General features: G+C 44.6%; 2 protein-coding genes across 2 annotated transcripts in view; one reads left to right on the forward strand and one right to left on the reverse strand.

Annotated features, from left to right (window-relative positions):
• The window catches only part of LOC311011815 (desmoplakin-A-like), a 190217-nt gene that overhangs the window by 145432 nt on the left and 27977 nt on the right, over positions 1–16808 (forward strand). The gene's annotated exons all lie outside the window — the stretch shown is intronic.
• Positions 1–16808, reverse strand: part of LOC311011818 (solute carrier family 22 member 23-like) — a 31352-nt gene that overhangs the window by 9943 nt on the left and 4601 nt on the right. The window contains exons 2-4 of the mRNA XM_084006959.1: positions 14112–14215; positions 13853–14007; positions 1345–1513 (exon numbers count right to left, since the gene is read on the reverse strand). Coding sequence (XP_083863085.1) covers positions 1345–1513; positions 13853–14007; positions 14112–14215 — 428 coding nt within the window. The remainder of the gene's footprint in view (positions 1–1344; positions 1514–13852; positions 14008–14111; positions 14216–16808) is intronic.

Consider the following 16808-nt stretch of genomic DNA (forward strand, 5'->3'; position numbering starts at 1 on the left):
GATCACCTGCGACGCTCGAACTCTTCAAAAGGCAAAAATCAGCTGGATTTGTATATTTACACAGTCAGCCGCTTTGTCGGCCAATTTGCAAATGGAAGTCAACACAGTTGCGTACTTTCCCAGAATCCTCTTGGGGACGAGCCAGACATCAAGCTGGTTGATGCGCTTGTGCAACTCTGCACTGTGTGTGGGTGTGTGTGTGTGTGTGTGTGTGTGTGTGTGTGTGTGTGTGTGTGTGTGTGTGTGTGTGTGTGTGTGTGTGTGTGTGTGGGGGCAGCTCTGTGTAGATGTGTCTAGGACAGCGTCGGCTGCTTGGCCACCTCGAGGGTGACCACCCTGGCATCGTCATGGAAACCCTCCCCGTTGTGCTCTCCGTGTCTGACTCGGATTGAAGCGCATCATAATTCGCCGGCATTGATTTCTGATCAGATTAGTGCTTCGGAGTACTTTTGACTGTTTTCTGAGTGGAAAACCCCTTTATTCCTCTTCCTCTACAGGAACTGAAGAACGCCAACGTCTTTGATACTCAGTGATGAAAAAGAAAATCTGTATTCTTGGATTTCCTTCTGCTGGCTTTTGTACGCATCAGCAGTGATGTGAAGACACGAGTATTTACCCGCTGAGAGTTAGCAAAGAGGAGACTTCAGTCGGTGTATAGGTCACTGCCGATGAGTTAACTAAAAGATATTACAATTAATTCAGCTGGGAATCCACTGGGGTTTTTTTTACACTATTAAAAGCAGCGCTATTATGTACAAAGTCGATGCAAAGAGGAAAGCCTGTCAGCGTTGAGATTCTCCTTCCATCATCACCAAATCACTGATGTAGAACAAAAAGTCTCATAGAGGTCTACGATAGAATTAGTCCAGAGACCAGACCAGACTATGTGGAGAAACCAGAGACTGTCTTTGGCACAAAGAACAAGTTCGCTGCCTTATTTACGCCTACATGACGTTATTTTAAGTGTTTATGGAGCAGCTACAGTGTTAGCGTAGCCTAGCTCCGATCAATCTGAACTCCATTCAGAAAACAACAACGTTTTTTTTTACAAATTGTCGATATTATGTAGTTATTTCAGCATCCTTTTTATCCATTTACTGTAATTAACAAAAAAAATCTGTCGTTTGGATTCACACTGCTGTAGTAAACCAGCCGATGTGCTGCTTGCTATTCACAGGCAATCTGGGGCTTCCACAACATCAAAGTAGCCATGATGAAACATGGTTGAGTTAAGCCCCTCCTCCAACCCTGACGCGTCTAGCACGAGTAACGCAACACCACAATATTTCAGTCTCACGTGAAACTCCTTTTAAACTCCCAACAGAACCACAGAGTTTCATTTACCAGATGTAGGACAGCATCAGCAGGAGGGGGCAGATGATGACGACTTGGAGCACCTGCCAGTCTTTACAGAGGTAAGCCACCCCGGGCATCAGCAGCTGACCGCCCAGCACCACGAAGTTAGCCACCATGGTCATGGAGAAACGCCATCCTGGCAGGCACAGCTCGATCCCTGGCAGGGGGAGCAGAAAAAAGACACATTTTCAAGACTTCCAAAAAGACGACACCAGCTTTTCGTAAGTTCAGCCTAATTATAATATTATTACAAGAGCTATGAGCCTCTGAATTAAAACAGATTGCATACAAACAGTTCTTAATATAGATTAGTTAATAGTTTTATATTCTAAATAAGAAATACTTTCCTTACTGTACCGATAGCGATATACTCTTCTTCCGACAAATGTACTTATTTTAATTCCCTTTGGATAAAAACATCTGCTAGATGCCCTAAATGTAAATAATAATCGATTATTTACAGCTAACCGACAGAACTAACGTTAGCTTCCCAACTCTGACTCCTTTGTGCGGAATATTGGCGGCAAATTACCAAAAGTTATGCCGATGACAAGTGAATATTTCCTGCACAAATACTACGAGATCTGAAACGCACACATTTCTCCACGGATGCATAAACTGCAATATTTAACTATAATACACTAAATAAAACCATGACTTGTATTGTTAGTTGTGCCGCGGCTCATGAAGCTACACTGACTTACAGTTTACACAACAGAGGTTTCCTAGCAACCTGTCAGTCAACCAGCCGAGGAACGCTTTAATGGCAAAAGTCCAATTTAGCAAAATCAGACCTTTAACAAAAACATGGTAATGGATTCTCCAATGAGCCGGCACGACCCAGAACCGGTATTTATGTAAACACAACCAGTCAATCAATCAGTTTCTTCTTCTTCCTCATGCTGACAGAAACGGACCAATCCATGGTCAGAATCAGAGCTCCGCCTCCGACTAGGTGAGGCGGACGGGTCAGGACATGGATCCTGGAAGAGATGTTCACATTGTTCTGACGCAACACTGACGGGACATCCTTCATCATGACTACGGCCGTATAAACACAGAGAAACGCCTAATAAACCAGTTTACACTTGTTTTCACTAAAACCAGCATCGGAGCCAACGCCACTCCCAGTTAACACACAGGATGTAACGCTTCAATCCAGCGATTCTGATTAAATGTATTTATTTTATGCGGCTCATCCTTCTGAGGATCTGTTGCTTTTCTGTTTTTATTTTCCACATTTTATAGACGATATGACCGCCTGATTAAATCGACAAACCGTTCCAGACAAAATGTTTTCGTTGGATCTGCGGAAGCCATGATAAACGCCTGTGTCATCGAATGAAAGGCCGTAAATCAGCGCGTACAGTTTGTTGTTCCCAGACAGCAGTCAGACCACAACAGTAGGCTGCTGTGAGAGCGAGCTGACGAGAGAAAAAGAGCTTCCTTGTGCTCGATTCTCCCCTCCATCAGAATGGCACCGATTCATTCAGCCGGGCCATTAGCATGCACACCGCACTGGCAGCCAGCGAACCACAGACAGTCCAGCCCTTTAGTTACTGCAGTGTCGAGGATGGCTTCACATCAGAACTGGAGCACCGCTATGCTCGCACATTTCTGCTTCATTCACCCCCCATTCTTTTCTTTTCTTTTTTTTTTTTGTTACACTATTTTTTGCTTTTTATCCAACGGGGGTCTTTTCTGCCGCTTCAAGAAAGCGAACAATCTCCAGATGGGCCTTTCAAGGTGACGAGGCCGGCATAACACTGGTGGGTGTCGTCGGGCCCCGCTTCATTCCAGCGGAAAAAAAAAGACCGGAATTTCAATTAGGACTCGCCCCCCTTCTGAGGACATGAATAATGCTCTCTGTTCTGCAGACACTATCGCAGCTGGAATGACAAAGCCAATGAGCTGAGAGCCGGGGCGATGGGTGCAAGACCCCGCTGAGCTTGAACCAACTAACCTCCAAGACCCCCGTCCCCGCGCGCTGCCGCTGGGAAGAAAAGGGGGACGGTTCACTGGATACGGCATCGCATGAGATTTTAATTCTTCGGTTTCATGTATGAGAGGCGCTGAAACAGGCCGATGCATTGTGAAAGGGAAAAAAGGGACATCCTGTGGTGCTCACATGCACAAGCACATGACTCATATATATATATATATAATATTATATCACTCGTATACAGATATTAAAATGAGAGTGAATATGTGAAAAAGATGGCACTTGTTCCATAGATCAGAGGTCTTATAGTGACCCATTGGAGGGGACACCCTATTAAAAATTGTATACAATTGTGGTGCTTATTAAAATACTGTGTAGTGCAGCCTTTAGTGCTTTGTAATGACGTTTGGACACGATACTAAGCCATTCAAATAATCATTCTTGACAGATTCCTATATTTAAGGAACATATTGTAATTCTATTCCATCACAATTCCACATTAAAACAACAATTAACATTTATATTTGCTTATTAGATATTGTATTAATGTTAGTGTGTATTTATGGACAAAGCTATAAGAGTTTAGGATCAAATCATTTTGGGGACCCCCCTGCTGTAACTCTGCGGACCCTCTAGGGGTGCCGGACCCCCTGTTGAAGATCTCTCGCCGTAGATGGAGAGCTGCAGAAGGAGGACCAGGAGTTTGTGGAAAGGAAAGAAGTTCCTGAGCTCCTTACCCTGTTGACCCTAATCCTCCACAACCCACTCCATCAGCATTCCCACAATGCCCTTCTGCACGTCTGCGTCCTAGTGACATAAATGTACCGCCAACTAATCTGATGACGCGTACAAGAAACTCACTGAACTGAGAATCTCGGGGGAGACAAAAGCAGGTGGGACATACAAGCCATAAAAAAAGAGAGAAGAAATTGACCCATTTAAAATGCATTTGATGACATCATCTATGATGAAGCCAATAGCCAATTACTAACGGTGATAATCCCCCCCACAAAGAGGCTTCTGGCCCGGTTTTGCTGACTTCGGCAAAACAAGAATATGAATCACACTCTGGTTCGGACCAGCCTTCTGTCGAGTCCACGGCTGGGTGAAGGAGGCCCATTGTTTCACAAGTGAAAGAGATTGGTTGACCACTAAATGCACTCAGCAGCGGCCACTCCCTGTACCCACAGAGTAATGTCACAACCTCTTCTCTCCACTGGTCACATGAGGTCCACGTGGCTCGCTGCCATGACTTCGCAGCCTAATCGCCGGCTCGCTCAATCTGCCGACGATAAGGAAGGCAGATAGTGAAGGGGGGTGGGGGGTGGGGGGGGGGGGGGGGTTGTTTGCTGCAACTCATGGTTTACGGTGTGATCATTCTCTTATTCTCAAGTCTTCAGCTGCGAGGTGTCGTTCACCTCGCCTGATTCCCGGGCCTCGGGGTGGATCACATCGCACATCTCTGATTGGTTTTGCTATGAAAATAGTATTCTGCTGATTAACCGCTGTTTTTTTTTTTTGATGCAACAATACAGACTACTGTACTCTCAGACCAAATACAAGCACTTCCATCTGAGGAACCGGTTTTATTTTCATCGGATGTCCCTCACTCTGACGAACAAACTAGACACTGATAGTGTCTAGTTTGTTCGAACATTCAACTGTGTCTTCTCCTGATACAAATCTAACAGAGTTTGAAAAGAAATTCGGAGAAGAGGCTCATAATCAATAGGAGAATAGTGATGGTCCACCTTAAAGGGTCATGCCACCTTAAGCACGCCCGAGCAGCGGTTGTTGCTAACTTGGCGGCTAACTCCCCTTCCCCTTTAATCAGCAGCTGGCTGACCGACCCGATACCCTCCACTGGTGTCGCCCGTCGTTATCGACACATTCTCAAAGCTCCACACCTTCAACGCCGGATGGAAACTGGACCAAAACTCAATTCAGGCATGTGTGCAAAGCTGCTGATGAGTTTTTTTTTTTCCCTAAGGCGCTTCCTGTGAGAGCGTCGTCAGCAGACGGTGCTTTCCTGACGAAGGGCAATCAACCTCGGCCCGGAGTCACTGCAGATCGAAGGGGATTTCTGTGTGAACGGCATCCTCGGTGGAAGGTGGCGACCGCGCATGAGGAAGGAATCAGAGGAGTTTAACGCTCTCTAACCCCCGGTGAACCGGGACGGTCTGACAATAAGACACATTCTCTTCACATTTTCACAGTGGGGCCATTTACAGGGTTACGGCAGCAAAAGGGGATAGTGCAAATAACAATAGCATCAGTAGCAGATGCAAAATACAATAATAGCAGATTATGTACACAATATAAAACAGTTAAAAACAGCTAAATATGACTAAACTATTGTTTATTATTCATTTCTCTGGCAAATAACTTCCAAAGAACGCTCCAACAGAGAGATTTCACAGTTTGTTTTCCTCACTCTATATATGGATTGTGTTAGCAGCACACAAATATCCCGAGGTTTTTTTTCCCCAAGCACTGAAGAGGGGCTATTGGCTCGGAACAAGGTCATCGTCATTGATTAGGGCCTTCCTTATCGGGGAGATGCCAACTCGCCACAGGCTCCTTCTTTTGATGTGAGCAGGGCTGAAATTTAACCGTACTGTAAAGTAAAACACCACCAGGAGAGTGTTTTCCCCTTCGGTAATGTTTGTTCTTGAGTGTCCTAACTACCCGGCCATCTTTCCCTCCCACACACACACACACACAGAGAGAGATCAGCACAAAGCCAAGCCCTCTCTCCCAGAGAGGGAACAGTGACAGCTTATAGAAGACTGAATCTTCTATCAGAGATCCAGCAGCCTGACCAAAGAAGATCTATAAGAGGAGCGTGCATTTGTTACACTGGAAGTTAGTGCAAAGGTTGCTGATTTGGACAATCAGCTGGACTTCACTCAGGAATGTGTGGCCGTGAGATAGGCTCAAGGTGAGTTCACGCAATGCCTCTCGCAGCAAACTGCGAACCGTTCGGAGGCTGTGAACGGGGACGCGGTGTCCTAAAACGAAAGCCATGCAGGATGTTATACATGTAGTCTAATGCGTTCAGGGAGGAAGTCTGTTGAGCAACCGAAAAATGCAAACTCTGCACAAATGGGAACTTTAACCCTGCATGGAGGAGGAAAAACAGAGCTATTTAATCAGCTAGAGGCTGGTCAACCAGCGGATCACGGAGTTGCCACGGATTCTCTCTTTACAGGCAAATCTCAACATTCAGAATGATTAAAAAAAAAAACAGATGGTAAAGTGCATGTGATGGCAGCGCAGTGTCTCTGCAGTGGTGTGTGTGTGTGTCCTTGGGAGACATATCCGATAAGACAGGAAATGAAAAGCTTCTCTCTTTAGAGTCCAGATCTGGAACACACAGCGCTCCAGTCAGGCCGGGCTGAGCGATATCTATCAGTGACACACACACACACACACACACACACACACACACACACACACACACACACACACACACACACACACACACACACACACACACACACACACACACACACACACACACACACACACACACACACACACACACACACACACACACACACACACACACACACACACACACACAGCAGACAGGTAAGGAGACGGAAACAAAGCATCCCGTCTGTCAGAACCGTATCGACCAAACAGGAAACGGGACATGGCCACAAAGGGAGCCATTTCCACAGATAAATAGAACCGAGCTGCCATCGCTCGCCGTCGCCCCTCGAGCCTCGTGCAGAGAGACGGATGGCGGTGGTAGCGGGGAGGGAAGCACCTCGTTACGGGCGACGTGGGAACGGCGAGGAAGGACTAAACTAGACCTGGGCCTCACAAAACACAGCGTAGCACTGCAGCAGGAAGCCGGCATCACAGATCAGCATTACTCCACTCTCAGTCACGAGCGTATGCATGTGTGTGTGGATATGATGGGAGGCATGGGAGACAATAAAAATGAGTATGTAATTGTGATACTAAAAAGAGGAAATGCAACATTTTTGCTTTAACACGCAGTAAATACATTTTTAAAAAGTAATCCCGAGTATGTCACGGATGTTCCTTTTATAGTCGCATGCTTTATGTACCGCATCATACATGGTCCACATCCACATACTTCATGCTGCCCGTTTGAGTGCTGATTTCATGAAGAGAGTGTCCTCACTCCACTAAACGCTGAGAGGGAATTTAAATTCTAAACGCGGCGGACTAAATCCTTCCTTTTCTGTGATCCTGGTCAAATAAGATCTTGTGCATGTGGGATCCTCATAGGAGGGAGGTTCATGTACAAAAGGAGTGAAGGCAAACACCACCTACACAATCAATACAGTCTAAGTGTCTGGGTGTGTCGGCAGCACGATTACCGTATTGACTCTAATACGAGAACTTTGTTTCAACTGAGACGTTTACACTTAAATGAGGTCATGCAGCGTTCATGGACTAAATGTTCATTATTTCATTCTATTATTCTGTCTGTGACCATTTCACATAAGCAGCCATCAGAATTATGAGAACACACACACACACACACACAGCATGTGAAAGGTTAATGAGGAAAGTCATAAAGCTCTTTATGATGCACGACAGAATCATGTGCTCCCTCTGTCTGTACTCCACTGTCTTTATCTGGTAAAAGGCCTGACACACACACACACACACACACACACACACACACACACACACACACACACACACACACACACACACACACACACACACACACACACACACACACACACACACACACACACACACACACACACACACACACACACACACACACACACACACACACACACACACACACACACACACACACACACACACACACACACACACACACACACACACGGACTTGCCTTGCCTGAATAAGACGAGACAAGCCAGCACAAGAACTCCACTCAACAGGAGTTTAGAGACATTTGCTGTTCACTGTTAGACCATTAAACCGACTTCTCAAAGTAAACATCCTGCCTCCTATTAACATTTCATGGTTGCTTTCGGGAAATAATAATAATAAAAAAAAAAGGTGTGAGATGAAGAGCATTAAGCTCATATTTTCGTCCAGAGGAACCCTCACTTTAGCCCACAATACTTTCAACAATTGGACATTTGACGATCCAATAAAACTGCTCAACTCATATTTGATGTGAATAAATACTTCAGGGACAAAAAGCAATATATGTAAATGAAAAAGCCTTTAATTTATGTCCCACGTGCATGAAAATAGCTGGTGTGGCTCTGCCCCCAGAACACAAGCCGATCACAAAACGCTGTCCCCAAACGGCCGGTGCAGGCGGCTACGCGTGACTCATAGGTTTGCATACAAGCTGGCAGCAGGCGAGGATGTTAAAAACACATTGGAGCGCAGCACCAGGATGCTGAGCCACCGTCACTGTGAGCTTTGCCCCCACCTGGCAAACACTGATGGAGCACCGGGGTAAATATAGCAGCATCAGATGACTCTCTATGGCTACAGGCAATTCTGCTGGTACACTCTTTACTATAGATCAATGTGCCATGCATTAGCCTAGTTTACCTGTGAAAGGGCCTAATGTTAGCCTACAGAGACACTCCGCTCTCGCTCGGCACGGCGGGCTGATTGTATCTCAGCCACTTAGTCTGGACGTCTTCACAATCTAGCTTTTTTTCTCCTTCTACTCCTATTAGCTGCTGGTCGCCGTTCTCTCCCTTTGTCTGAAACCAACCGGCCAACCATTCCCTCTTTCCCCCTTTTTTCCCCTCTTTGTGTCAGATAGTGTACGAGTGTCACATCGTATCAACCGTGCGAGGCCTGACGTCGCTCTTAAAAAGATGAAAACTCTATGGATTTCCTCGTCGACACCTCCGGGGCACAATGAGGCAACAAACAAGGGGCAAATTACCGTATTACCATATACACAAGTGTGTATACACAATCCTTTCAAACCAAGCGCAAAGGGTGGTTTTCTATCATTGTGTTACTATTTCCTCATTTAAAATTACAGCACACAACGAACAGCCGGCCCTTCAAGATCCAAGAAACTAAGACTTAATTGCACAAGGACTGATGAGAAAGTGTGGGGGGGGGGGGGATTAGTGTAATGTCTCCAGTGCAAACACAGCCGAAAGCCAGGATTTGGCTCAGACTTCCCTTTGTAAGCGGACTCAAACAAAGCGAGCCACAAAAGGAGGGTCATGTGGTTTGACAATGTTACATGCAAGAGAATGTCACATGACCGACACAGTGTCAGGACTATAATGAATATTTACTGCCGCTAAACCTCGCAGCATGTGGCAAAAAAAAAAAGATGTGCGAATGCAGAGCACAACCCGGAAACAGTGAGACCTTGGAATAACAAATAAAAAAAACAAGAAGAAGAAAAAAACGATCGCTTCTCCCCAGTAATGTGTTATTGGACGACTGCTCTCCACCTCTCAGAGCGGCTCTCGTGGAGTTTTGTCAATACGGAGTGGCTGCAGGGTAAATATCATGTGACAGAGGACACGCGTAATTAGAAATAAGGGCGGCGGTATAGCAACACAAAACCTACACAAATATGAGCCTGAAAATGTAGAAAGTCTGCTTGAGGGTCTACGGACTAGCTGGGGCCGGTCTGCATTTGAAGGGCAGGACTTAGTGAAGAAGGGTCGATCTATCATCCGTTTCAGCCTGAAGCACGGAACTGTGGAATAGTTTGTGTTTGCTGTTGATGCAGACGGATCCATACGGGTTATCTAAGCAGACTGCTGCATCCTGGTCGTGGTGGTAAACACTAAGCCCGTCAGGGTGAACAAGGTCAGATAAATACAAAGTGCAGTCTTATAAAGCCACTGAAACCTTTAAACTAACTATTTTAGATATCCTCTGCCCCTTCTTAGGCATTGTGCAAGCACACAAAGGTACCTGAATACAGAGGGGGAGGTGTTGCATGAACCAGAACAAATGGAAGAATGCCCCTGAAATGACTTTGCAATCACTGTATTGTTTGGTAGATTGCAGACTGTACAGTTAATTGTGAAATTAAGTGAATGTAAAAAAAATAGGGTGGAACCTGGTGGAACAAAAGAAGGAGGTAGGGCTGTTCGATTTTGCCCAAAAATAAAATCCTGATTTTCTTCTCTCAAAATCCGATTTTCGATTATTTTGTGAAATGACAAAGAAATTATTTCAGATATGCTGTTTTCTATTGAACATTTTGCAAATAATTTCCCCGTTGGGATTTGAGTGAAAACCTTGCTCTTATTAAACAAAAAATCCCTCAAGGGATTAATGAATGAACTTTTGCCATCTGGCTTTGCTCCATGTTATCTTCTTGTAGACCTTTTGTAAACAAAAAAAAACAATCCCTTTGGGATTGAGAGGAAAACCTCACTTTCACATGTATCTTAAGGTGTGTCTATTACACAAAAATGAATGAATAAAGTGCAGAACTTTAACTTTTTGAAAAATCGATTTTACGATTTTCACGTTTTTAACATCGTGCTACATAATCGCGATTACGATTTAAAATAGATTAATAGAACAGGCCTAGAAGGAGGTAAAGAATGGAAAAAGGTAGAGATGACTAAGGAGAAGGGGGAAAAAACCCTCAATAAATAATAAATCTTCACTCTGACTCTCACTAATAATTGGACTCTGTAGACACAAATGTAGTTTATGTGGAAGGCAGCCTTTCTGCAAGACCATCAGATAAATTCAAACACCGTTTCCTCTTTTATCAGTATACTGCTCGGCTGCTCTGGCAGTCGACCATTTAAAAGAGACGCGTTCACTTCACCACTATGCAGAACAGATGACAGATGAATCACATATTCTATTTAAACGGACACATATTGGACACAAATTGTTCCGTTTTTGCAGTGAGCCTTTTAAATGAGGACGACTCACCGATTCAGCCAATTAATGATTTGCCTCTTTGACTTGAAGTCTAAAACTAAAACCATATTCTAGATTCCACAATATAAAAAGAAGAAATGACACCACGTTACTGCATATAAACGAGATGTAGAGAAAGATCAACGCCACCGGCTCCTTTTATGTTCCAACCAGCAGGTTGAGGACCTCCGAGGTACCGAACCGGAAACTGCAAGCTAATGTGAAAACAATGGATGCAGATGTCAAGTTCATTTAAACTTGATAGGACGCCACACTGTACAGCTTAACCGTCCTGCCTCCCCCATGGCCCCACCCTCCTGCCTCCCCCGTGGCCCCACCCTCTTTCCCTTTGTCCCGTGGCGGCGGCGGGGCTAAACGCTCCTTCTATTTTGGGAGTGCGGCGAAGCTTTTCAAGGTATAAAAGTGTGGAGCAAATTGGAACGACAAGGACACTAAGGGCCCCTTCCCTCATCGTCTCTCCCTCCCTCCCTCCCTCTCACCCCTCCCCTTCCCCCCTCCACTGTTGCCACCTCCCTCTGCACTGGTCAATTACTGCAGCCAAAAGAGGCTTTTAAAGCATCCATCACTGGAGACCAGAGAGTGCATCGGCTGCACGACCAATTATCCTGGACGCTGTAGAGAAAGTAGAAAAAAAAAAAAAGAACATTCCAATCTCTTCCTGCACCGATGTGTGAAACTATATTGCAGACGCGTTACCACGCCAACCCCTTTATGCCAGCATCAGATTATTGATGAGCAGCAACAAGAATCTGAGTCCACTTCAAGGGTACGGAGGCGACTACCGGGTTGTTGTTGTGGAATGAAGGATTCATCCCAGACGGCGGCGCTCAATTTAATCAAATGTGAGGAGGTCAACGCAACACAATTACTCTCTTTTGAGCCAAAGCTGGCTCGAGACGAAGAATTAAAGTCGATGATGACGATGCCCCGTCTGGTTGGAGAGGGAACGGCATCGGTGGGGCTGAAGGATTGAGAGACTCACTGCACTAATATGTTACAGTGCTTAAGTGTTACAAACCACAGGATGAATATCACATTAACCGCTGATTATTTTTGTCTGTTGGTGGTCCACTATCTTAAAACCAACAAACAATTTCAAGTATGTGACATTTTACGTCACGCCAGATTTGATTAGAATGCATCCTATGTAAATATGATATACATTTACTCCCTCGGCTATAAAACCGCCCCTTTACGACTCATGGTGCAACGGAAGCAGCTCCTACTTCCCCGACATGGAGCCAAGTCCCAAAACAAACCAGTTTGGCCGGCAGGTAATCCAAACCGTCAAGTTTCAACGTAATAGGTGTGCAATTATACAGTAATAAGGCCTTGAACACATCAGGGGGGGCGTAACTTAACGGCACAAAAAAAATGCAACGCATGCCAATTTCAAATCATCAAAACGTCATTATTATTTTAACTTTGAGTATCATGAAAAACACTCTTTAAATAAAATGATTATTATGTATTATCATTGGAACTATTCATACCGGCAGCAATTAATTTCCCTCTGGTAAACAGTATTTGTGTAGGGCTTTTATTGTGAAAGATAAGAAAGGAAGTGGATCTAATAGGTGCCGCCTTCGTCTCAGGTTGAAAGGAGTAACAAAGTTTGTCGTCTTGGTTGGAAATAGGAAATATGTTCTTATTATTAATATTATTTTGAAACAATGTGATTGATTGATGATTCATCCCACCACTTAAAATTCCTCCTCAGGATCGTCTCCGAACTTAAACCAAAGTGACAACAACTTTTTCAAACGTTTCAAGCTCCACCTGAAAAGGCCTCGGGCAAAACATGTCAGTAATAAATATGCACAGTAAACACACTGTTTGCTCAAACCTCCTCCCAAAAGCAGTGATTGGCCAGTGATAGCTTGCGGCCATAACCGGGTCGTTCCAGGTTTGGATTTCTCAACATGCCGAGGCCGTGATAAATAAATCACGTCTTTATTTTTTAAATAAATAATAAAACCTTTTCCAAAACAAAAACACACAAGCAGATTTGGACGGATTCAACTGTTTGTTGCTGCAACTCAAGCCTGACTCATGTGAAAATGTGTCATCAATTCTAAAATGTTTTTGCTGCCCGGTTGCTTTATCCTCCGTCTGCTAGCATTAGCGAGCTATATCACGTACGTAGGCCATCGTAGACTCGTGCATTGGTTGTTTAATACTTTTATTCACTGTACGGTGTCCTTGAGTGCCTAGATATTTCAACCAACTCACAGTCGGTATTAATAAGCGAGCTAGCTAGCTAAAAGATAAACTTCTGCTAGCAAAAAGGTTTTATTTTAGCAAACAAAAAAAACGGTCGCTGGGTAGAATTCCTGCGATTCCTGCTTTCGCATTCAGCACTTTTATGTTAAATCTGGTCTATTTTGTTAAACTGCATGTGTTAGAATTACTGAATTATAACACGTATGTACGTCATCGTAGACTTTATTTATTTTTTTAAGAGTAAACTGGAAAAATAGAATACAAAAAAAATCTGAAAAATATTTGTGCTAGCGTAGAAATAATTACTAAAATTTCCACTAAAGTTTCCGCACAGGACGGTTGTGCAGCAAACCGTCATCCTCGGAGCTGCCTCAGACGTTTTCTCCGTTTTCTCCGCCCAGCCGCTTCGTCGGAACACATCGGGAGTTAGCGCCAAGCTTTTTAGCAGAGAGACTTACTGAGGACGTAGAGCGAGAGCGAGATCCCGGCGAGGCAGAAGCCCTCGAAGAATCGCAGCGTGCTGAACATGGGCACGTTGTCGGAGAACGCCACCGTCAGACCGAACACCAGCATGAACAGCACCGAAATGATCAGCACCGGGTGGCGGCCGAACCTGCGGAGCAAAAAGGGGGCTTACTTTTTCCAGATTAGGAATACAAATATACCGTAACACAAACTTTTAATGTTGTGGGAGAACTTTTGTTTTGAAAATCTCACCAGTCGGCGAGGATCCCAAACGTCAGGTATCCGAAGATGGATCCCACCAGCAGGGAGAACTTGGCGATGTGGACTTTCCACGCCGAGTCACACACCAGACTCCACTGGAGAAACAAACAAACACAGCTGTTAGTTCCCATGCTGCGGCCTGCAGGATGATAATGGAAGTTAAAGTAACAACTTTCATATTTATGAAACTCGAACCCAAAATAGAGTCTGATTCATGGATTCATCATGACCCAGAACACACTGACATGTAAGGAGGACTCACTCTGGAACAGGACTTCCTGGGATTTCATGTGAACAACGACGTGATATTCAAGATTAGAAATCAAACAGAAAATTAATAAGCAGCAATTTAGATAATGGATTCATCATTTTTTGCTCAATTATGCAGCTAAAATGAGGAATATCAGCTTTTCAAATATGAGGATTTGCTGCCTTTCACAGATTTACCATCTTAACTTCAATTTAAATGTCTTTTCGGATGTTTTTCTTACTAAATAGCAGCTTAAAAGCCTGACAGTTTCGTGGTTTTCACAGAATTCTTGACAAAATAACTAGCTTTTAAATAATCATTATGACAGACTAATAGTGAAAGCACTTAAAAAAAAATCCAACTCAAAAATGGAAAATCGTTAAACAGACGTGATATTTTTTTCGCATTTTTCTAATGTAATGACTCAGCTGGTTATTAGCCGATTTAGCACCAACATCAATTAGATGTGAATATTGTTTATGCAAAAGCCCACGTCGTGTTTTTCGCCCCGAGGAAACTTAGAGAAACTCATTTGTCCTCTGAAAATCAACATCGGTAATTAAATCATCCCTATTTATGCAGATCATTTCCTCAGTCCAAAAAAAATCCCCGGGTGCACAACATAAGCACACATTCCTTCTTTCTTACTATTTATTCATCTCCGACTCTTCTGTGTGGAAACACATTATTACAGTCAGCTCCGGCTGAAACCCTCACAGAGGATTTCCTCGAGTGCAAACAATGCAGCGGGCCGGCTTTTGCACGAATCGAGCATGGCCACAATTTTGTTTTTCATCTCCCAGCAGTCGTAGAGACGAGTTTCGACAAACAGACACGATAGTAAGGAGTAAATAAAAGGAATACTATGTAATGTAGTGGAGTGGGTCGTCCGGAGAAGAACACAGGATGAGGATTTCAGAGAGGGGGTGTACGTGAGGGGTCGTTTGACAACATATGCCACCCATCCGTCTGTGCCGAGAGAAGCGACCGGAATGAGCCGAGGCGTGGCGGCCACAGCAGGTGCAACCCTCCCCGACCTATCCATGAAACCACTACAGACACGTCTCCCCATGTCGAAGCCTGACCTCTACATGAAAATGCAAAGTTTCTTCTCCTGTTTTTTCCCCCTCTAACCCCTTCATAACCTCCACCACAGTGACCTGTTCAGAATGGAACGCTCCCCGGATTACCCAGAGCAACCAGGCCATCACATGATCCAGGCATGCCACTCATTCATGGTGTCAGTATCGATGTCAGCAGAGAGAGAGAGAGAGAGAGAGAGAGAAAACAAACAAGTTCCTGTTGCGCAAATCAACTGCACGACCAAGTTGTGTTTAAAGAGAAGTGATGAGCGGCCCCTCCCTCACTGGGGGGGGGGGGGGGGGGGGGGGGCAGGATCGACATCTGTGAGTGACCACGCACAACAAAATACCAACATATCACATGACACATGCCAGGGATGAAGTGTTAAACTTGCAGCAGAAAAGGGACGTGGTGGATTTTGGTGGCTTCATTATTACTATTCACATGTTTTTATTAAGCAGGATTCTCTCAGACACACTGCTAGTAGCTAGAGAGACGATATATTGAAATATCAATATATATCGTGATACTCCCTGCTGCGATACGTCAATATTTTTATTATTTTTTATTATTTTTACTGCGCTTTTTACTGACCCCATGCATTAAGCCTGTTTCCATTTTGCCTCACCAGAGTCACTACTTCATGACGCTTTTGCATTTTCACCGGTATTCTTTTGTGATGCATATCGTAGATGATTTCCTGCAATATATCTTGTATCGCAGTATCTTGATATCATCGTTATCATGATATTATATTATCATGAGTTACTCTGCGATTCCCATCCCTACTTGCAGTCTCTGTCTCCTACGCCCCCCCCCCCCCCCCCCCCCCCCTGCCATTGTCTGACTCGTTTGGGGAGTAATGACGAGAAGTCGGTGTAACGAAGGGGTTTCTACGCTTATGAATCCAACAGCAGACAGAACATGCAGAACAATGACGGGGGGCCAAGTGCCGGTCGGTGAAAGGATCCCGAGGGTGTCTGCAGCGTCTCTCTCTGATGACCGGCGGCCGAGGATCAGTCGACGCCTGAGAGTCTCATTAGCTCGGGTGAAGATGCTCTCAACTACAGCTGCACAGTCCTGCACTCGTTGAACTACAGAGCCGTGGGTGGGGGTTTAGAAAAGAGGGGGTGATAAAAGGTTACACAATGTAGAATCAGAACATACAAAAGAGGTGGAGAGAATAAAAAGGAAAGTATGGGTGCAGATTACCGGCTGGGGAGAGAGAGGCAGAGAGAGAGAGAGATAAAGACACTAAAAAAGCAGTTGTGAGCAGAAACACATGGAGGGGTATGCTGCATAGTTACTGCCTAGCAACAGACCGTCGCCGTGGTTATCAGACTCTTTCTGATTTC

Source organism: Eutrigla gurnardus (genome assembly GCF_963514095.1).
Source record: "Eutrigla gurnardus genome assembly, chromosome: 4".
In the NCBI taxonomy this organism is placed as follows: domain Eukaryota; kingdom Metazoa; phylum Chordata; class Actinopteri; order Perciformes; family Triglidae; genus Eutrigla; species Eutrigla gurnardus.